The sequence below is a fragment of the Eptatretus burgeri genome, chromosome 10 (genome assembly GCF_056783735.1).
Source record: "Eptatretus burgeri isolate ZD-2024b chromosome 10, Ebu_testis_v1, whole genome shotgun sequence".
Lineage (NCBI taxonomy): Eukaryota > Metazoa > Chordata > Myxini > Myxiniformes > Myxinidae > Eptatretus > Eptatretus burgeri.
Window position 1 is genome coordinate 41,640,949 of NC_140970.1, and position 22,344 is coordinate 41,663,292.

A 22,344-nucleotide genomic window follows, 5' to 3' on the forward strand; every position below is an offset into this window, starting at 1 on the left:
CCGGAACTCCAGGAGCCTCCGTCTGGCGATCCTCCAGGCATACGTCTGGCCCATCCCCATTTCAATGAGATGCTGATCAACCTGTTGCAACCATGAGGAACATGGTCAGCCCATTGGCTTCCTCCACTCATGAGGTCCCTCACTGAGAGAATCTTGTGAGCAGGATAAGGGTCAGGAAAAGAGCCACATGTCCAGACAGCTGCAGCTGACACTCATGGACTGTGGAAGTAGCAAATCTCATTTCAGTCTCTCTCAGCAACTGCTCATTGGACACAAAGTCCAACCAGTGATAGCCAACGATTCTCCGAAGAGACCTGCCACCAAAGGAATTAAGTCTAAGTCTCAGATTCCTGGTCACAGTCCAAGTCTTACAGTTGTAGAGCAAGACTGGAAGCACCAAGGACCTGAAGACTCAGACTTTCATCCTCCTGCACAGGTACCGTCATCGCCACACCCCATGATCCAGTGAATCTGTGACTCCCTAGGCCCCACCAGATCTCTATTGACTTCTGGCTCACTGCCAGCAGAGACATGAATATCACAGCCAAGGTAAGTGAATCTCTCTGTGACCTCAACATCCTCAACGCAAACAGGTATAGACAAGATAGCAGTATTCAAGAAGTCATTGAAAGCCTAGATCTTAGATTTGACCCAGGAAACCCATAATCCCAGTGGCTCTGACTCATCATTCAGCACCTCGAGGGTCTCCAAAAGGATATCCAAAGTCTCCGCAAAGATGACTGCATCGTCTGCGAAATCAAGGACAGAGATCTTGACATCCCGAAAATCCAGTCCATACAAGTGCTGAAAAGTATTGGGCCAGTACACACCCCTGACAAACTCCAGTAACGACTGGAAATAAGTCAGAGATGGTATCACTACATCTCATAGGACTCTCAGTACCAGAGTAGAGTTCAGACATCAGATCGATCAGTTTTGGTGGCACCCCACGAAGACCAAGAATCCTCCAGAGGACATCCCAATTCACTGAATTGAACGCTTTACAGAGATCAATATAGGCTGCAAGCAGCCCCTGCCGAAACTCTCGTCTGCGTTCGGTGAGGACACGAAGTGCAAGGATATGGTCAATCGTTGACCTCTTTGGTGTGAAGCCTGACTGCTCTGGACACTGGTGTTCAAGCAAATGGTGGCGAACCCTATCAAGAATTATCTGAGCAAAGACCTTGCCCGGCACTGAGAGCAGCATCACCCCTCGGTAGTTGTTGCAGTCTTGGCGATCACCCTTCCCTTTTCAAAGAGGGACAACAAGGCCCCTCTTGAGGTAAATTCGGATGATTCCACTGTTCCAGGCAGAGCACAGAACTGCAAGAAACAACATGAGTATAGCACTACCGCCAGCCTTGAGAAGCTCAGCCTGGATGCCACAGATCCCATGAGCTTTACCCCATTTCAACCGGTTCACCGCAGCTTGTGTTTCCACAACCAAAGGAGGACCACAGTTGATTGGAGAGTCAGCAATAGGGATAGTAACACAACTGACATACATCTCAACAGCTTTTCGGTCAACCTGGTTCAGCCGCTCAAAGTAACCGGTCCAGCGGGAATTCACTTCGGACTCCTCTGTCAAGAGCCCACCACCCTCCGCTCCAACTGCAGTACACCGAGGGATGGGCTTGGAGGAACGCAATGTGCAAGTTCCCCTGTAAGCAGGATGAGAATCACTTGACCACAGCTGATGCTCTACCCCCTCACAGATTCCTCGCACATAGGCCTCCTTGTCCACCCTCAGTGCACGTACAGTTTTACGCCTCAGCTCCCTGAAAAGCTCAGCTCTGCCATTCAGCCTGGCCCTGCAACTCTGGTCAATGTAATCCAGTGTCCATTGAGAAACAAAATTATTCTTTGCCCCACGGTGAGTTCCAAGACATCCACCGGCAACATCAAGTATGGTGGTCTTGAAGGCACTCCACAACTCTTCAGGATTTCCCAAAGCACCCAGACCCCCCGAATCCCCACTCAGCCTGTTTGCAAACTCCTCAGCTACCTTCTCATTGCCTCAAGATTGCCAGCCTGCAGCATAGGCTGGGATGGTATCATTCTCCTGGATTTAAGCTGCAACTTCAGATTTGCTACAACAAGCCTGTGGTTGGGATTGAGGAATTGAGCACCCCGGTCGACCCTGCAGTTCTGGATCATCCTCCAGTGATGATCAACAAGCACATGGTCTATCTCCTTTGCCACACTGCCAGTGTTAGAACACCAAGTCCAGAAATGAGCCTGTGGGTGCTGAAACCATGAACCAGCCACCCAAAGTCCATGATTATTGCCAAGTCAAGGAACTGATTGCTATTCTGGTTCACAGTTCCAGACCCTTGTGGACCAACACATGTCTCAGAGCCATCCCCATCAGTGCCAGTGCATGCATTGAAATCACTCAGGGCGAGAAGAGTATCTCGCCTGGGGCACTGATCAACCACAGACTCAAGTGTGACATGGAATGTGTCCTTCACGGTGAAATCACTCGCCTCAGTTGGAGCATAAACAGAGACCAGGGACACGACACCCAAGCAGTGACAAATCCTTTGTCTCATAATATGCCCGTTGACCGGTGTTACCTCAATTATCATTGGGGTCAGCTTATTGGACACAGCTAAAACAACTCCTTGGGCATGGTATCCATCAGAGCGACTAGACCAATAGTAGGTGTCACCACCTGCCATGAACTCACCACAATCCTGTCTCCGAACCTGAGAGAGTGCTGCAATACCAATGTTCAAACGCTTGAGCTTAGATGATAACAAGCACAGGTGATCATCCTCTCTTAGGGATAGGACATTCCAGGCACCCACCCGAAGGGACCGCCTCAGGTTAACCTAAGGAGACCGCCGTCTGCTGGACGACACCTCAGCACCACTCCACCACACACCACCGCAATCTTACCGAGAAATTTTACCTCATGCTTTGATTCCTATCATCAAAAAGTGGGGGCCCTGAATGCTTTGCCCCAATTCCGTCATCCGGTGAGCTTCCCTGCAAAGGGCAGTAACACAAGAGGTACTCCCACAGAGTGGGTTTTCAAATTTCTTTGCGTTTGTCGGTTTTGCGGAATGAAGGGTTTTACAGTGGCTGGAGTGCAAATCCTGCCACCAACCTCCAAATAAAAAGTAACCCAACTGTAGGAGGATGCCCACATACACAGTTGGGCATGAGATAGGGATGGCCGTTGACTCACAAGGAGCTCCTCTGCCCTTTGACGGGTTTTCTTTTTAATCCTGCTGGGTGTCCATATCATACACCCTCCTCACCAGGAAACCTGGCAGGGGAGACGGTTTAGTCGCCGACAACCTGACCAGTGACCATGAACAGGTTAGTACAGATTTACATGGTACTTGTAGCAAGTCACAGATGTAATCTGGCCTGACCTGACGAATGAACTCAACCAGTCAAGAGGTAGGATGACCTTGTGTCTTTGCAATATTAGGTGAGCGGTGAGCCGAGAGGAGAGGAGAGGCGGAATTGAAATGTGACCCAGAGATTCAGCACCAGCTGAGTACTGGACATTTGGAGCGGCGGAGTGCGGTCCAGTTCATGTTGTGAAAGTGAGCTGTGCATGGCCAGACTGGCTGCATCGGCTTCGTGGGCTCTGCAACAGAGTGCGCACATTGACCACAGACCCGAGTCTAACCCATTGCATCTTTGCGGATGCGGGTTCATCCTGCCTGCTGACTGGTTGAATTCATGAGGAACCAATGCAACACCATGGGTGTCACCAAGCTGACATCCACGCTGACAATTACTCTGTGCACCTCATCAAGGCCGAGCTCACCCTCCTTCTCACGGCCTAACTGGGCAGCGTGATCCCACTGCGAGGAATTCACCCTCGAGGCACGCTCGCCATGCATGCTGCTGGCCATGAGACCCTTCCACGCACGCTGCTGGCCTTCACCTCGTGAACGTCCATACGCCATCCGGAGCCTTCACGCTTGCTTCAAAGGTGCAAGAAACCGAAGTTGACACACAAATCGTATCCGATCAAAGTGTTGTGTTGAGACGCACGAGAGACACGAGTAAAGGGGATGCACGAAAATCAGGTGCCTTTCCAAGAGTTGTGGGAATAGTCAAAACTGCATCGAAACATTTGTGTGTAACTTTGAGGGAGTGTTAAAAGCATTGATCCTGACGTGTGTTTCTGTGGGGAATTATTAGTCATTGAATGTTTCATGTGAGTCGTTGTGATGGAATCTTATTAAATGATATCAGCACTTGAATAGTAGACAGTAGGGATTAATAAATTAAACAAGCCGGTAGGCGGACATGGGTTGTCGATCAAGTCAAATTTATTCGTTTTTCAGCCGTTACTAGCCAACAAAAGCGTCCATAGCAACGGTTCTTTCTCACACATAACGAGGACATACCATGAACCTACCATACCAGTTTCATGTATATCTGACTCATAGTCTCTGAGATATAACGAACTTCGTTTTTTTATTGTTTTCGACCAGGGTTCATTCAAAGTCTATCTTCTCCGACAGTTTTCATAGGATCCGGCTGGAAATTTTTGACAATATGGCTGAATGTACTGCCCACAGTCGCTCGTGGCCCGATTTATGATTTTCGAAAAAATTAATTTGAGATTTTTTTTTTTAATTTCAAAGGTCCGTTGCTAGGCAACGGATGGGTCCATAGCAACGGTACTCATTTGCACACAACTCGGTCATGGTATGAACCTACCAACAAAGTTTCATCGAAATCGCCATTGTATTAACGGAGCACTGGACCGAACAGACATACATACAGACGGACAGACAGACAGACAAACATATCGACGGAAATACTGATAATAAGGCTAGACTAGATCGACTATCCAATATTAAATATACTTCTGTTTCATGTCGTGCGCTGGTTTCACCTGGTAAATAACAGACGGAACATTTTAAAGTGATCGTTCTAACTTTCTGCCGCACTCCCCTTCGGGTGCTTGGGGCACTCGCTCGCTCTGAGTCTTGGAGGCAGCGTGTAATCGTAAGACGTATATCAGTTTAGCCAAACTGATTCACATTACAGCCATCACCTGAAGCAAGTGTTGTGTTCATGTTTGTTTTGGGGTTCTAATGATTCAATTGAATTGTTATGAAATTGGATTGATTTCATAGTTGGTTTGATTTAACGCATCGTCGTTGGGTTCGATTTGGTTTGACGGTTTGATTGGTTTGATTTAACGTACCAGAAATTGAAGGTCACGCGTCTGGTTCCAGAATGGCGTTGATTGGTGGGTCCGACTTTGTCTCAACCCTTGTTCACATTGTTGTTTGGGAATTTGGAGTTTTATTTACTCTTGAGAAAGTTCAGTGGATGCACGTTTGCTCCGTATTGCCAATCGAAACGTCAAGCGATTGTTTGCTAAATCCATAATATTATCAGTGATAACAGTTTCGTGTGTTTATTATTTATTGTCAGTTAACAGTCTTCAGAATTGTGCATGAAATAAACAGCTTAAATAGACTAGAACGCTTTATGGTTTGTATCATACTGATAGGCCCGATCTGGATCCAGACCTGAACCAAAATCGAATCAAATTGTTATCACCTAACCAACTCATCCACCTAGTTTTGTCAAAAATCATTCCACAACTTTTTGAAATATAATGCTCGATATCATTTTTGAAACATCATACATGTTTCCCATACACAAACTGTCTGCATTTGGCAATATGAAAGATGGAAAGGTGAAAAGGATCTTATAATGAATGCAAATCAATCACACACCACAATCCTGAGATGTGTCTTTTTGGAAACAGAAACTTCAAACAATGTTCCCTCAAGGCATAAATGTTGACGACGAACACGTGTTCCAACTCATTCATTCGAATGTAGCTTAACTCATTCACTTTAACTCATTCATATTCAGAATTCAATACTTTTCACCTTTCCATCTATCATGCAGACCAGGAAGAAGGCCCATTTGGCTGAGAGCTTGTCACCAATAAAGACCACCCAGAAGCACTATGTCCATAATTCATTGAAGTTATTAAAGTTATACATTTTATAACAATGAGTTATACATTTTATACCTGTTGTGTGGAGTTTCTGCTATTACACACACACACACACACACACACACACACACACACACACACACACACACACACACACACACACACACACACACACACACACACACACACACACACACACACACACACACACACACACACACACACACACACACACACACACACACACACACACACACACACACACACACACACACACACACACACACACACACACACACACACTTCTAGATTAGAGGTAACGTGTCAGCATAACTTATGTGCATGATGTCAAAGTCAAATCACATCTTGGGTCAGTGTGCCCCTGTCATTTAATTTGTCATTTCTGACTGCAAACCTCCTAACTGGTGATCAGCATGGGAGAGAGAGAGAGAGAGAGAGAGGAGAGAGAGAGGAGAGAGAGAGGAGAGAGAGAGGAGAGAGAGAGGAGAGAGAGAGGAGAGAGAGAGGAGAGAGAGAGGAGAGAGAGGAGAGAGAGAGAGAGAGAGAGAGAGAGAGAGAGAGAGAGAGAGAGAGAGAGAGAGAGAGAGAGAGAGAGAGAGAGAGAGAGAGAGAGAGAGAGAGAGAGAGAGAGAGAGAGAGAGAGAGAGAGAGAGAGAGAGAGAGAGAGAGAGAGAGAGAGAGAGAGAGAGAGAGAGAGAGAGAGAGAGAGAGAGAGAGAGAGAGAGAGAGAGAGAGAGAGAGAGAGAGAGAGAGAGAGAGAGAGAGAGAGAGAGAGAGAGAGAGAGAGAGAGAGAGAGAGAGAGAGAGAGAGAGAGAGAGAGAGAGAGAGAGAGGAGAGAGAGAGAGAGAGAGAGAGGAGAGAGAGAGAGAGAGAGAGAGAGAGAGAGAGAGAGAGAGAGAGAGAGAGAGAGAGAGAGAGAGAGAGAGAGAGAGAGAGAGAGAGAGAGAGAGAGAGAGAGAGAGAGAGAGAGAGAGAGAGAGAGAGAGAGAGAGAGAGAGAGAGGAGAGAGAGAGAGAGAGAGAGAGAGAGAGAGAGAGAGAGAGAGAGAGAGAGAGAGAGAGAGAGAGAGAGAGAGAGAGAGAGAGAGAGAGAGAGAGAGAGAGAGAGAGAGAGAGAGGGAGAGAGAGAGAGAGAGAGAGAGAGAGAGAGAGAGAGAGAGAGAGAGAGAGAGAGAGAGAGAGAGAGAGAGAGAGAGAGAGAGAGAGAGAGAGGAGAGAGAGAGAGAGAGAGAGAGAGAGAGAAAGAGAGAGAGAGAGAGAGAGAGAGAGAGAGAGAGAGACAGGGGAGAGAGAGAGAGAGAGAGAGAGAGAGAGAGAGAGAGAGAGAGAGAGAGAGAGAGAGAGAGAGAGAGAGAGAGAGAGAGAGAGAGAGAGAGAGAGAGAGAGAGAGAGAGAGAGAGAGAGAGAGAGAGAGAGAGAGAGAGAGAGAGAGAGAGAGAGAGAGAGAGAGAGAGAGAGAGAGAGAGAGAGAGAGAGAGAGAGAGAGAGAGAGAGAGAGAGAGGAGAGAGAGAGAGAGAGAGAGAGAGAGAGAGAGAGAGAGAGAGAGAGAGAGAGAGAGAGAGAGAGAGAGAGAGAGAGAGAGAGAGAGAGAGAGAGAGAGAGAGAGAGAGAGAGAGAGAGAGAGAGAGAGAGAGAGAGAGAGAGAGAGAGAGAGAGAGAGGAGAGAGAGAGAGAGAGAGAGAGAGAGAGAGAGAGAGAGAGAGAGAGAGAGAGAGAGAGAGAGAGAGAGAGAGAGAGAGAGAGAGAGAGAGAGAGAGAGAGAGAGAGAGAGAGAGAGAGAGAGAGAGAGAGAGAGAGAGAGAGAGAGAGAGAGAGAGAGAGAGAGAGAGAGAGAGAATATGCTCGTGTGGCAGACGACACTTGTTGATAACAGGTCGTGCAGCTGTGATGGGACTCGATCTGTGCCTTGCTGCCTCATCAAGTTAGGGGAGTCGATATATGTACGCACAAATAGCAAGACCTAATCACGTCTCTCACCAGTAATAGGAGGAAATAACCAATCAGCTCTTACCGAATCAATTACCCCAGATGGTTTGGATCTTTATAATTAAAACCCTGTTCTTCCAGCCAAACAATTCAACATAAGGCAACCAAAAAAGCTATAGAAGGTAAGCCTTTTGCTGTTTCAAACCATACCTGAGTTCCTCTACAGCTGCAGACATTTACAAGTAACACATTCACAAGTCCTCCCATGTTGTTTGTCATCCATTAATTGTGTCATTTTACTCTTCCATGCACCTTAGCTACATGCATTTTAAATGCCCATAAACAGAACCATTGAAATATATTTTGCACATGGCTCGCCTGGATGTACTCACGGGGAATCAGGATGGCTTGAAAACTGCCAACATAGTGCGGCCCAAGTTCAAATATGGCCACAACAGATGTGGCATTCACAACCTCTTCAAAAAGGAAGGTAGGCCCAAGTTGCCAAATGAGCGGAGCCTTGGCACGCTGGCATGGCGGAGTGCCCACATACGCAACTACAGAGATGCTCGATGAAGAATTTGTTGATCCTGATCCACTTGGTGATGCATGCACGTAGTGAAGCTGAGATTAAAGATGGACATGAAATGAGTGAGAATATAACATTCATATGATCCCACTTTAGAAAGCAACAATCACATTTCATCCCAATGGAATAATGTATTTACAGGAATACTGTCAAAGGTAACAGTTTCATGCCCCATAGACCTTACAAAGCTTCTTCTATGAAGAAAATTCTGAAAAAGATGCTTTTTAGAATTCTCCATTCTTTTCCCTCTAGAGTGCTCAATCGAGGCCAGAGAACGGTGTCTCTTACACAGCATGCAAATGCTATTCTGGTGATTTCAAAGCAAGTGTCACATTAAAACTAAACAAATAACATAATAGCAAGATATAATTAACCCTCCAAAGTTTACAAGCAATTTTCACAAATAAAGATTTATCAGGGATCTGACCAACCGTTCCGACCTACAAGTGCTCTATTATTTGTTCTACAGTCTGCTTCAACTAATGTTATAATATATATATATATATATATATATATATATATATATATATATATATATATATATATATATATATATATATATATATATATATATATATATATACTTGGGAAAACCTTTATATTACTTCATCATTCACAGGCATTATCCACATGTACGCAATACTGCTACAACAGGCTACATTGTGTATTTGTTTGTCCGTTCCTTATTGGACTTTACAACATGAAATGCAAAAATACCTTGGCTGAACCGATAAGCTGCCCATTCACATAGACGGTTGCAGAACTGTTCTTAAGTACACCTTTGCCCAAAGTCACCACCAAATGGTGCCAATGGCCTTCCTGGGAAAGCTCGGGGCAGCAAAGTCGAGCAGAGGTCGGCAGCAACTCGTAGCCACAACCCTCGTCCAACGAGCCAATTCCTGAGCCCAAATAATTGTGAAAAGACATCAAATATCGAAAAGTAAATTGTGAAAAACAAATGTAAAGCTGGATATGTATCCATTATCCTGTTTGCAGTGGCTGTGAAATTTTTTCTGCATCAGTAAACTGCAATCAGGTAAGGGACACGAAGTCTCATGAATTAATACTTTCAGTGCTGTATCAGTAAAATCTGCATTATGCATTGAGACTAACTTGCCATTTGTGGACAATTTTCTGTGTGCAGAACATAAGGAAATATATATATATATATATATATATATATATATATATATATATATATATATATATATTTATAGTGTATTTATTTGATCAGTCTGAACAGCAAGGTGTAGATGACCATTTCTCGTGTACATAGCCATTTCCTCTATCCCATTAATTGCAGTGTGACGTAACACAACACAGAGGCTGTACACGATCAATATTTGTGTTGTACTGTGCTTTATTAAAAGAACGGCATCATTTTTGCCGAAAACATGATGAAATGCATGAATGAATAATGAGAATCTCGTAATTACAGGTTCTCTGATTATAATTGGGGAATGTTCTGAACGTATTAACTTTCATCAGCATAAGCTGTGCTTGAGTTACAAAAACGAGATTTCAATGTGTTCTGCTTCACCACTCTTAAAAATGTAATGTTTTTAGCACTCGCCAATTGTTCTCAAGTGATTGAAACATGCAAAAAGTTGATTGAACAGAAAATAAAATACAGGATGAAAGGACATAAACGTCTCGTCCCTTTTCCTCCCTTGGAGTTCCCCAAGGCAGTGTGCTGCACCCCGTCTTGTTCCTCATCTGGATAAATGACCTCTCCAATACTCTGGAAAACTCTCTCTTCCTTTTTTCAGACGACTCCACACTGTCTTATAGTATCCCATCCCTCTGCTCGGCAGACAGCAACTGCATCTCTCCTCTGCTGATCTGGAAATAATTACACAGTGGTCTGGTAAATGAAACATGTCCTTTGATCCTAGAAAATCACATTATCTCAACCTGTCGCTCCAGAAGGATCATCAAACGAAACCCTCCTATCGATTTCCATTGCTTTCAACTGTAAGAGGTTCAATTTCTTAAATGTCGAGGCATCACCATAAGCCATGACCTTTCATGGGCTGACCACGCAGCAAAGCTCGCCTCTAAATCCAGCCACAGTCTGGGCATGCTCCGTCGATCCAAGTGCTTACTTGGAAAATTGGAACTACTCACAGTCCACAAAGCCTTTGCCAGTAGCTCAACGGAGTACAGCTCTCTGCTATGTGCTGATTTCCCAGCATCACAATTGTCTCCCCTGGATTCTGTGGAATCTAAAGCTCTGAAAATTATTGCAATCTCCCATGATGAGGCTGAAGCACAATGTCTGTTGCTTTCACATCGCAGGCAGGTCTGTGGTCTCTGATTTTAATTTTTTTAACCGCCTCTTCTCTAATATTGCTCCTTCTGCTCTCTCAGTCCTCTGACTCTACCTAACTACTCCAGGGTGCACGTATTCTTCCAGTAAACCCCTCCTGGTTAAACTTTAAAAATCGAGGCTGACTGCACACCTCAACTCTTTTACTCCTTGCTTCTCCCATTTATGGAACTGCCTTCAAGAGGCCATTCAATCTCAGTCTTCCCTCCAAGACATCAAGCAAGCAATGCACCGCCACTTCTTGACATCCCGAATTCTGACCAATAATTTATATTATTCCCATTTCCCTTTCCTCACCCAGCCATCTTACTTGCTAGTTTCAGTATTTCCTCTTCTCATTCTTTTCCTCTTATCATATTCATTCATTTCCCTTAATGTTTGCCCCCCACTTTCAGATCTACCTTGCTCTTCAATGAGCCTCACTCCTGTAAAAATAATAAATAAATAAATAACATAACATAAAATATTTTTTTTTACTAATAAGCAGGTGGAAAAGCATTACAAAATATAACTAGAGGGGGAGCACTCGGGAGAGTGCAAAACCTCTGCGCCAATACTGCTGGGTCACTCAAGTGAACCTTATATCTTATTCATTAAATATGATGTCAACAGTGCTGACAGTTATAGTTCTTTTCTCCAACATTTTTTTTTTTTGGGGGGGGGTTGGAAATCACTTAAAACATGTAGAAATAAATGCAAAAAAAAGAAATCAAAATTTTGTTGAAAAACATGTTGCAAAAAATTTTTTTTTCTCCAACAATTATTTTTGGGGGGGAGTTGGAAATCACTTAAAACATGTAGAATTGCAAAAAAAAAACATTTTTTTCTCTAACAATTTTTTTGGGGAGGGGGTTGGAAATCACTTAAAACATGTAGAAATGCAAAAAAAACATTTTTTTCCCTAAATTTTTTTCTCGAACAATTTTTTTTGGGGGGGAGGGGGTTGGAAATCACTTAAAACATGTATAAATGGAAAAAATTTTTGGAGGGGTAACAATTTTTTTGGGGGGGTTGGAAATCACTTAAAACATGTAGAAATGCAAAAAAAAATTTTCTCTAACAATTTTTGGGGGGGGTTGGAAATCACTTAAAACATGTAGAAATGCAAAAAAATATTCATTTTTTTGGGGGGGGGGGGTAACGATTTTTTTTGGGGGGGGACCAAGTCCAAAATTTAATGGCATGATCATTGGACCATACCTAACCCCCCCACCAAGTTTCGTCAAAATCCGTCGAGGAGTTTTTCCGTAATACTGTTCACAAACAAACAAACAAACAAGCAGTCAAAGACTGGTACTTACGAAATCGTCTACTTGACCTCTGACCTTGTCCAATAAAAGCTGTCTCTAGAGAAGGTAGCGACGCAAACCAGAAGTTTCCACGATGATTCTGTACCAAACCATCAAAAATCGAATGTTTTGGATGTTTGACCTCACTGTGACCTTGACCTTTGACCGATTTTGACCAAAATCTAATCAGTGCTAGCCACCACCCTCCTGAATCGCATGGTGTAATTTGACATTGGTAGCTTCTTCCGTTCTTGAGTTATCATTTTTTGGATGTTTGACCTCACTGTGACCTTGACCTTTGACCGATTTTGACCAAAATCTAATCAGCACTAGCCATCACCCTCCTGAATCACGTGGTGTAATTTGACATTGGTAGCTTCTTCCGTTCTCGAGTTATCTGTTCCAAACCATCAAAAATCGAACATTTGACCTCACTGTGACCTTGACCTTTGACCGATTTCGACCAAAATCTAATCAGCACTAGCCATCACCCTCCTGAATCACGTTATGTAAGTTGACATTGGTAGCTTCTTCCGTTCTCGAGTTATCTGTTCCAAACCATCAAAAATCGAATATTTGACCTCACTGTGACCTTGACCTTTGACCGATTTCGACCAAAATCTAATCAGCACGAGCCATCACCCTCCTGAATCACGTGGTGTAATTTGACATTGGTAGCTTCTTCCGTTCTCGAGTTATCGTGCCTACAAACAAACATACAAACAAACAAACAGAAACGGAAGTCATCAATATACTTATGAAATCTTTAGATTTCATAAGTAACAAACAAACAGAAACGGAAGGCATCAATATACTTACGAAATCTTTAGATTTCGTAAGTAACAAACAAAGAGAAAGGGGTGAAAACAGTAACCTCCATCCATCTTCGAAGATGGCGGAGGTTAACAAGTCAATAATATCAGTGAATCAAATTCATCATAGTGCCAATTAAAAGGACTGCTAAATGGTTGGATTTCCTCTGCAAAGTAGATGAAATGGCAATTACAACATGCATCACATGGGTATTATGCTGGAGGTGTTAACCCATCCTCCAGCACTGGTTGTTGGTGGATATTTTAGATCCCATTGTATCTTCCGTGAACAGGAGGGCGAGTTTTCAGCAGCAACCTAAACAATTATAAATGCCTGCCCCATCTGTTGGGTAACCTGTGTCGAAGTGGTGACCCGTCCAGATTGTATCTTCGCCTAGAAAAGTTTCTGGAGTTGTCGTGATACACCCCCAGAGACTATAATTAATATTTATTATTGTTCCGAAATGTAGTGTTTCATTTGCACATGTAATATATTCACTCTGCAGTGCATGTCTCATCGCCCCACTGCACAGGGTTTGCTGGAGCGATAAAGAGATACTCAGCGACGTAACAAAAATTAGCAATACAGTGAACGAGTAGGAAGGAGAATGTAAAGAAGGAAGGGATTGGAAGGGTCAGAAACTCATTATATAGCAAAAGCTGCTGACATACTATCCATGTTTCTCATGATATGCACAAGGGTTTTGCACATAAAGTACCAGCCTCCTTAATCCCACACCCCCACCCTCAACCCACAAACCACTATCCTTTCCCAAGTCAAGAACATCCTCAAGTCTGGCTTAATCTGACATTTTGTAGAATTATCTACTTCTGAGCAATTATAAAAGAATTAAATTTGGTGCAATATAAAATTTGAATCTTAACACTGGAATTTTAAATGCGATATTAATTAGAACTGCACTTGACAGACCACATACCTCCACCAGGATGAACAGTTTTCGTTTTGTATCAAAACAATAGGCCTGATCTGCAAATGGACCATTTGTTCAAGCACCAAAATCGAATTGGCTTGTTCTTGGCACCTACCCAACTCATCCACCTGGTTTTGTCATAATCCATCCACAAATTTTTGAGATATCATGCGAGATATCGTTTTTGGCCCGATCTCTCAATGGTGATTTTTGATATATCCTGCTCACAAATAGAGTGACATGGGCGAAAACATAGTCTCCATCAACCTTTGGTGGCAGGGGTAAAATAGGAAAAACTATGTATGTGTATAATATGTATGTATGTATATATATATATATATATATATATATATATATATATATATATATATATATATATATATATATATATATATATTTGAAGCAGGAAATTATATTTAATGCATTCACATTTGCTTGTGAAAGGCTGGGATTCTCACCATTGTATGTGTAAATTGCTAGTGAATCTTACACAATTGTGTTAATTATTGGATTCAATATTCGTCTGCAATTTGTGTTGAGGAAACTTCTCAGGATATCACTGGCTTAAAGCTGCATTTTGTGAGCATTTATGTGTATTTAACCATCTCACCTTGCAGGCTGCAGGGCATGAAAGGTTGATTGAAAGTGCCAAATCCTTTGCATACTTAATGTTTAATTATTCAGCCGACTGGACGGGCACCACATATGACTGCTTCATATGATTAATACAGAAGTACAGCCTTACCAGAGCTATGCAGTGGGTGTTCAGCAGTAACAATCATGATTGTGTGGTCAAGAGAAGAAAGCCACAGGCTGAGGCACACTGTCTGCTGATCCGAACCATGTGATTTTCGTGCAACAGTAAACAACCGCACAGGGTGTGGTTGGCTGGGCGGTGGGAAACGATCCACACAAAACCACGTTGAGAAGGTGAGCCCCGACTGAGGAGGGAAAATCCTCTCACCTGTCCATTGGCACACACGGAACGTTAAAAAAATTTAAATGTAAAAATTTGACTGAGCTATCAATCACCAAAAGATTTCCTGAAAATGTTTCTAATTTGTCTGCCAAATTTAAAATGCCGATGGATTAAATAACTGTACCAAAACATTGAAACTTTTATCCAAGGCCCGATGGCCTGAATTTCGGCAACGGAGAAAGTGTCTTCCAATGAAAGATGAAAACGAAATGGCAAATAATCTCAGGATAGTTATTCTACCAGGCAATGCTTCTAAAATATATATATATATATATATGTATATAAAATAATAACAATAAGAAGAAATAGAAGTTGAAAAATGGTTCATAGTTTCTGAAATTTTGTGAAACATGCAGGTATGATTCAATTCCATAATACGAGCAGAAAAAACAACACCACCAAAAAACAACTCGAGACTTCATAGAACACCTTACAACATGTGCTCTTGAGAAAAAGGACATGGCAAAGGTCTTTTAAACTCTTGTTTTGCATTTCCAAGCACAATCTATATTTCCTATGAGATGTGATTTTGCCTTTGTACGAGCGGAAAATTTGATTAGTCGAGAGGGCGTAAAATGATGTAATATTTTGTCCAAGTCATGCAAAACTAGAGGTTTTTGGAAGTGTCAAAAAAGTGATTTGTGTCCTGCAGTGTACAAGTGAATAATTAAAGTGAAACAAAACAAAAGTATTAAAGGATACAGAAAAAAAGTTTCGGAAGATTACCGCCATTGATGCAGCGTCTCTTACAACACTTCTATTCTTTTTTTTTGGTATACACTGTTGAGGCTCGTATGAGGGTTAACACACAGAACATACAACAAGGGGACCAGGAGACAAGAGGGGCAAGAGAGGGAAGGAAAAAACAGTGTAGAACAGAGACATGAGGAGGTCTGTGGAAGGGAGATTTATGGAGCGGGGGACAGGATAAACAAGATGGACACTGCAGGGACTTTCAGGTCCTTACATGACAGGGACTTTCAGGACGGAAAGCAGGGAATTTGAAGGAGTTGGGTTTGGGGTGGATTACCGGGGGTAGAAAAGACCGTGGTTTTGGATAGGGGAAGATAAAAGATGGTGATGAACAGCTATTTTGAAGACCTAGATGGAAGAGTGGGATTGAAGAGAGTTTAGGAGTTTGTTCCAAAGGTGGGAAAAAATAGGAATGAATGAGTGAGGGTGAGCAGTGATTCTAATTTTTGGTAGTTTTACGTGAAGGGGGTTGCTGGCGAACCTTGAGTGCCCTGAGGAAATATGGGGTGGGGGGGGGGAATATCTTAGACAGAGCAGGGGGGCAAGGCTGGAAAGGAGACGGTAGAAGACAGAAAGACCACCAACCTGTCTGCAGTGAGAGAGTGAGAGGCCCATAGACTCAGCCTCACCGTGGGAGATACCAATGATCCTAAATGCTTTGGTTTCCACAGCGTGAAGCTGAGAAAGGTGAGAGGCAGGAGTACCAGCCCAGAGTGGAGAGCAGCACTCCATCAGGCTCTGGACGAAAGCTTTGTATGTGGTCAGGAGCTCAGGTGGGCTGAGGAAGGACTTTGCACGATGGAGGATTCCCAGTCGGCGACTGGCTATGGAGGCAAGGTGAGAAATGTGGCTTTCCCAGGAAAGATCATGGCAGATAGTGAGACCCAGAAGCTTGCAAAAAGGACTTCTTCCAGAGGATTGTTGAGAAAATAGATGGGGTGGGAGGGGGGTTTCTAAATGCTCTTTTCAAAAAGATGTAGTGAGAGTGTGAGATTTGTCAGGATTGAAAGACATGTTCCACATGTTGGACCAGTTTGTGATTTTACCCAGATCTGCAGAGAGTGAAGAAGCTACTGCTTGCCGGTCTTCGGGATGACAGATGGTACAACAGAGAGTGGAGTCATCAGCAAAGAGATATAGAGGATTTTCTAGAGAGTCAGAGCGATCATTGATGAAAACCAGAAAAAGAACAGGGCCCAGAACGCTACCTTGAGGAACTCCAGCCTGGACAGGAAGGGGGGATGAGAGAACTCCATTTAGGGCCACACGGTGACTGTGACAGGAGAGGATGTCTGCGAGCCATGAGTGGAGATGGCCTTGGATACCATAGGAAGAGAGTTTGGTGAGCAGGGCAGGGTGCCAGACTGTGTCAAAAGCACGTGATATGTCCAGGGATACGGCTCGGATTTCCTTTCTGGCATTGAGGACCTCCATCCATTGTTGGGAGAGCAGACGCAGCATATCCAGGGTAGAGTGACCTGGTCTGAAACCAAATTGATGATCGGAAATCAAGCCATTGGAGAAGAGGAAGGATTTAATGTCTGAAGCGATGATGGATTCAATAACCTTGCTGATGATTGGGAGAAGGCTGATTGGTCTGTAGTTGCAGGGATCTGTTTTTGCACCTTTTTTATGCACGGGGGTTAATATTTGCTGATTTCCTAGCTGATGGCGGATGACCTTGAACAAATGAGAGGATGAATAGAACAGAGAGACGGTGAGCAAGAGCAGAGGAGCAGATTTTTAGGACACGTGGGCTGATGCCGTCTGGACCGGTTGCAGAATCTGAGTCGAAATCTGGTTGAGAGAAGAAGAGAAAGAGGAAGACCTGCACACGCTGGATGGATGGGGTAAAGGCTTCAACCAAGCAGACTCTGCCAGAGCTCCAAGAAGCATTGTAGGAAATTGTTTGGAGAAATTTGATCATGTACATCACCAGGAAGTCGGACTCAACTTGACGGAACTATATAACCAGATAGTTTGCTACAAGAAAGTCTTCAGTTCATGCTTATTCACTTTGACTCATGAAAGGATGTGCAATTTACGTGATGAAATCAGCTGGTCTCATGTTGCAATCTTCTTCAATGAATCATCTCCCACCCTCGGGTAACATTCCAAGAGATCTGCTGCAATGGCCTCACGAGTTGCCTTTTGATCAAACAAGGGGTCCTTTGCACGAACCACAAATAATTTCAAGTGAGCATGAACGATTATTTCCACACGTCCAACTCTGCAGACTTCCAATTATTTTGGAATTTAATGTACAGTAATCCAGGGGTTCTCCACAATTAGCTGTTCGTCATGTGACATTTGCTTAAGTAATAACAGTTGGTTGGATAAAGAATGCTTAAGATTGCTCACCAATTCACAGCCATTTTTGAGATCATTCAACAACTTAAACATCCCAAGGCATGAAAGACACGCATCATCGAGATATTCAGATAGCCTCTTGTGAATTTCACGTGGATTGACATTCTCTTTCACAAGGAAGTTACTGTTGCACCTCGGTTGACAGCAAATGTAACTATGTTGGGCATGCCATCTTGGCTGTATGCAGAATGCTTTAACTCACAACGATGACACTTCCTGTATAACTTGCTTCAGAAAGATGACACAAAATTTCTGCATTAAAATAATGTTTTAAGATGTTCTACAATTTCAAGTTCATGTCAACCATGAACCATTCTCATGCAATATACATCTTTCAAGTGCAATATAATTTTTATGTACAAGGTCGACACTCGGAGAAGAGCATGGAATGGTTCAGGACGCAAAGAAGGAAAATGGGGTGGAGACACACCAACAGCAGGGATGGGGGTTAAAATAGAGCGAGACTAAGATAAATACTGGGTGTTTGGAGGAATGAGAGGAAAAGGAGGATGCATTGGGTGGACAAAAATGGATACAGAAAGAAACTACTCTCAGGAATGATAAACTGGAACTTTGGAACTTGGTGGGCTTGGGGTTGGGGGAGGGGTTAATGGGGGTAGAAAAAGATCATGATTTTGCATTGGGGGGGGGGGTGATCTGAGATGGTGGTGAAAAGCTGTCTTGAAAACTTGGAGAGAAGAAAGAGATTGAAGAAAATCTGGAAGTTGGTTCCACAGGTGGGACAAAAAAAAGTGAAACGAATGAGTGGAGGTGAGCAGTGATCCTGGATTTTGGGAGGTTCAAAGGAAGTGTGTTGATGGTGGACCGCATGCGCCCTGCAGAAACCTGTGGTGGTTGGGACAAAGCATGGAAAGAGCAAAGGGTGAAAGACCAGAAAGGAGGCAGCAGTAGAAGAGACCACCGACCTGTCTGCATTAGGAAAGTGATAGGCCATAGACTGCTTCATCGAGGGACATTCTAATAATCTTGAGGGTCTTTGTTTCCACAGCGTCAAGCTGAGAAAGGTGTGAGGCGTTGGTGCAAGCCCAAAAGGGAGAGCAGCACTCCATCAGGCTGCGGATAAAGACCTTGTAAGTGGATGGAAGTCCCGGTGTGCCAAGGAAGGACTTTGTACGACGGAGGATGCCAATTCAGCGATTGGCTTCTGAGGCCAACTTTGAAATGTGGTTTGCCCAAGAAAGATCATGGCTGAGAGTTAAATCCAGGAGTTGGTATAACTGAACTTCCTCAAGAGGATTGTTAAGAAAGTCGATGGGGGTTGGGGGGGGGGGGTTGTGTCGATGAGAATTTGTGTTTGTTATTTAATATTTCAACATAAAACAAAGGAGGTAAATTTTGCAGTTCTATCGATCGCATGAGGTTCAGAGTATTAGTTCGAGACATGCTCCTCACCAGAACCCAGACCACTGGCCACTGAAGTGTCTGCTGCTGCAGACACATTGGTGGATGCCGGCTGAGAGTTCTGAGGTGCCAAGCTGTGAAGGAAGAGACACCTGGAAAGACACAAATGACACAACCATGAAGCAGATTTGATGGCCAACCTCAAAAGTTCATGACAACCAATCATCTGCTTGCAGTTTTCCAATAAGGCAGTGGAGGGATTTCGACATCTCATTGAAATAGTTTGATACACCCAAACTGCAGTTGCTCATTTTCAATGCTGAGCTGAGCTTTCCACACATGCAGACACAGCCATGACACAAATAAGACTACAATTAATTAGTTTTAAAATGTATAAACAAACAAAAAAATGCTTTCTCTCAAATCTAAAGAATGATATTATTTGTCAAGAGTAATATGTTCGATGTCATAGCATTTTACCAAAGCACTTCCTCCAACCGACATTAAATTATTCACTACTCTGTGACACAAGTCCTGATGGAGTGAGTTTCACAGTTCCATAACTGTCTCCCTCAACCTGAACTGTTAGGGTTAGGGTTAGTTACCAATAAAATGTTAACCTTTCATCTTCATTTCCAAAAATGCAAATAACATTTGTTATTCAGCAAAAGCAATGCTCACCATAACAGTCAGGAGTTGTGTCTGATGTATAAACGATGAATGCGATCATCATTGGTTAAATATTTATCGGTATGCTAACTTGATGAGGGCAAATAAGCCTGAAATCCGGATCGGTGGTTCCGATTGATGTCTCACACGGTAAAACCGCATAATCCGCAAACAACAACAATCTGTCTGCCACCCAGACGGGTGTTACAGGACTATATCCAATGGAGATCAGGGGAGTGCTAGTTGCACTCCACATGTTTTGATATATGTATACATATATAAAAAATATGTATGTTTTTTTCTAAAAGAAGAAGAAGGCACTTCCAACCAACAGTTGAAAATAAATATAAAAAATAACTAGATAGACTCTGCTAATTTGAGCAAAAAAGCGAGAGCAGACCCGCCCACAGGCAACATTTTGCCAGCTTCATCAGGCGCAGTTGAGGCACAATTGTCTATTGTCTACACAAAACCGTACGCTGCAATACCCGTCTCTACCGCTCAGGAATTCTGAGCTTAACCGATGTGGTTGAGGCCTAAAGCCCAGTCACAGAACACTATTTTTGTCCTCAACTTTTCAAATTTCCACATTTACCATGACGCCAACACTATGCTTAATATATATGTTGATATATATGTAGCCTGGTGTCGGCTTAGCTGCATGTGTTTTTGGTTGTTATCTCTATATATGCATTTCAGAAGGTGGAACAGAGTCCTCCCAGGTCTGAATGACTTCCCAGGTGTGTGTGTGTGTGTGTGTGTGTGTGTGTGTGTGTGTGTGTGTGTGTGTGTGTGTGTGTGTGTGTGTGTGTGTGTGTGTGTGTGTGTGTGTGTGTGTGTGTGTGTGTGTGTTCAGAAATAGCACTGCCTTTGTTTGGTATCCGGAATTACAAATCATCTTCATACTATAATGGAACCTACCGCTCGGGAATTCTGGGCTTATCCTTCGTGGTTGAGGCCTAAAGCCCTGTCACACAACACCATTTTTGTCCTCCACTTTTCAAATTTTCACTTGTGTCGACACACTACATTTTACAAAGGCATCAGAGACCGTGAAAAAAGAAAACCTTACCCAAAGCCCTCATGCCTCATGTCAAACTGCACAAACGGTGGTGTCGTTCCACCACCATTCAGCCGGACATCCCTTGGTGTGGTCATCGATACCAAGCATTTGACACGTGTCAGGGGCACACCATTTCTTTCTGTTGGTCTCAGAGGATTTCGGCCTAAACGGCCAAGTGGTGATCCACTTCCAATGACAGAAATTGGGATGAGCAAGCTCTCCGATGGCAACATTTCTGCATCTTTCACCAAAAGTAGAAAACAAGACAAAGGCATGACGATAACATGTAATACACTATTTTACTGTAATTCCCCCCCCCCAAAAAAAAAAAAAAACAGTTACATCAGTTAGAAGAGCAATGTTGTTTTACAAAAAGAAGACTTTTCAACAAATGACACAAATTAGATGGCAGCAGCTGTCGGGAATGTACCCATAAACAACAGCTAACATTGACAAATGTTGCCATCATTATATATTTAACATCGTCACAAATATTATATACGACAAGGTAATTGAAGTTGTGAAATCAAATACGTTTCGCATCAAAAATCACGGAGATGGGTGACTGCATTATAATGTATGCACTTTTGAGTTTGATTTTCAACGTTGCATTCAAGTATGTGCATAAACAGTGATTAAATATCATCATATAATAAACATTAAACATATGAGTATGTCATATGATCATACTGATACACTCACACACGCACACACACACACACACACACACACACACACACACACACACACACACACACACACACACACACACACACACACACACACACACACACACACACAATAACTTTCTCTGTTTCCTCTGCAACCACTTATCCGGTTAACACAAAATTTTCACCGTAGGTGCGACTACTCATGTAGAATGTTTTTTTTAATCATAATTATGGCATCATAGGTTATGTGGTGTGGCAGCCATGTTGGACAAAAGGAAAAACTTTGGACCTCTGTATCTCTGAAACTGCTCCATGGGAAAAATTGAAACTTCGCACATGTCAAGTACTCCCCATGGGAAAGGAGTGTAATTTTTGTTTTGTAGATGTCATAGGTGGCTTCTTTATGATGTCATAATTGCATACGTCGAATGCTTTATCCGATCAGTACGAAATTTTTTGAGGATCATCTCGAGCTAAATTGTTTGCGTGTGTGTGTGTGTGTCTGTGTGTGTGTGTGGGGGGGGGGGGTGATTGATGACATCATCGGTCACGTGGTTCTGTAGCCATATTGTTTTTAACATAAATACCTTCAATGCAAGGCTTTCTCTGGAAAAATAGAGCT

The 22,344-nt window shown here is 43.1% G+C and overlaps 1 protein-coding gene across 6 annotated transcripts in view; it reads right to left on the bottom strand.

The window, feature by feature from the left end:
* Positions 1-22,344, bottom strand: part of WDFY3 (WD repeat and FYVE domain containing 3) — a 343,927-nt gene that overhangs the window by 188,476 nt on the left and 133,107 nt on the right. For 5 of the 6 annotated variants that reach the window (XM_085897990.1, XM_085897991.1, XM_085897989.1 and 2 more), the window contains 5 exons: positions 21,061-21,292; positions 19,371-19,471; positions 14,601-14,819; positions 9,211-9,392; positions 8,297-8,528 (listed from right to left, as the gene is read on the bottom strand). In XM_085897990.1, the coding sequence (XP_085754116.1) occupies positions 8,297-8,528; positions 9,211-9,392; positions 14,601-14,819; positions 19,371-19,471; positions 21,061-21,292 (966 nt within the window). The remainder of the gene's footprint in view (positions 1-8,296; positions 8,529-9,210; positions 9,393-14,600; positions 14,820-19,370; positions 19,472-21,060; positions 21,293-22,344) is intronic. The other variant, XM_085897992.1, reaches the window with a different exon arrangement.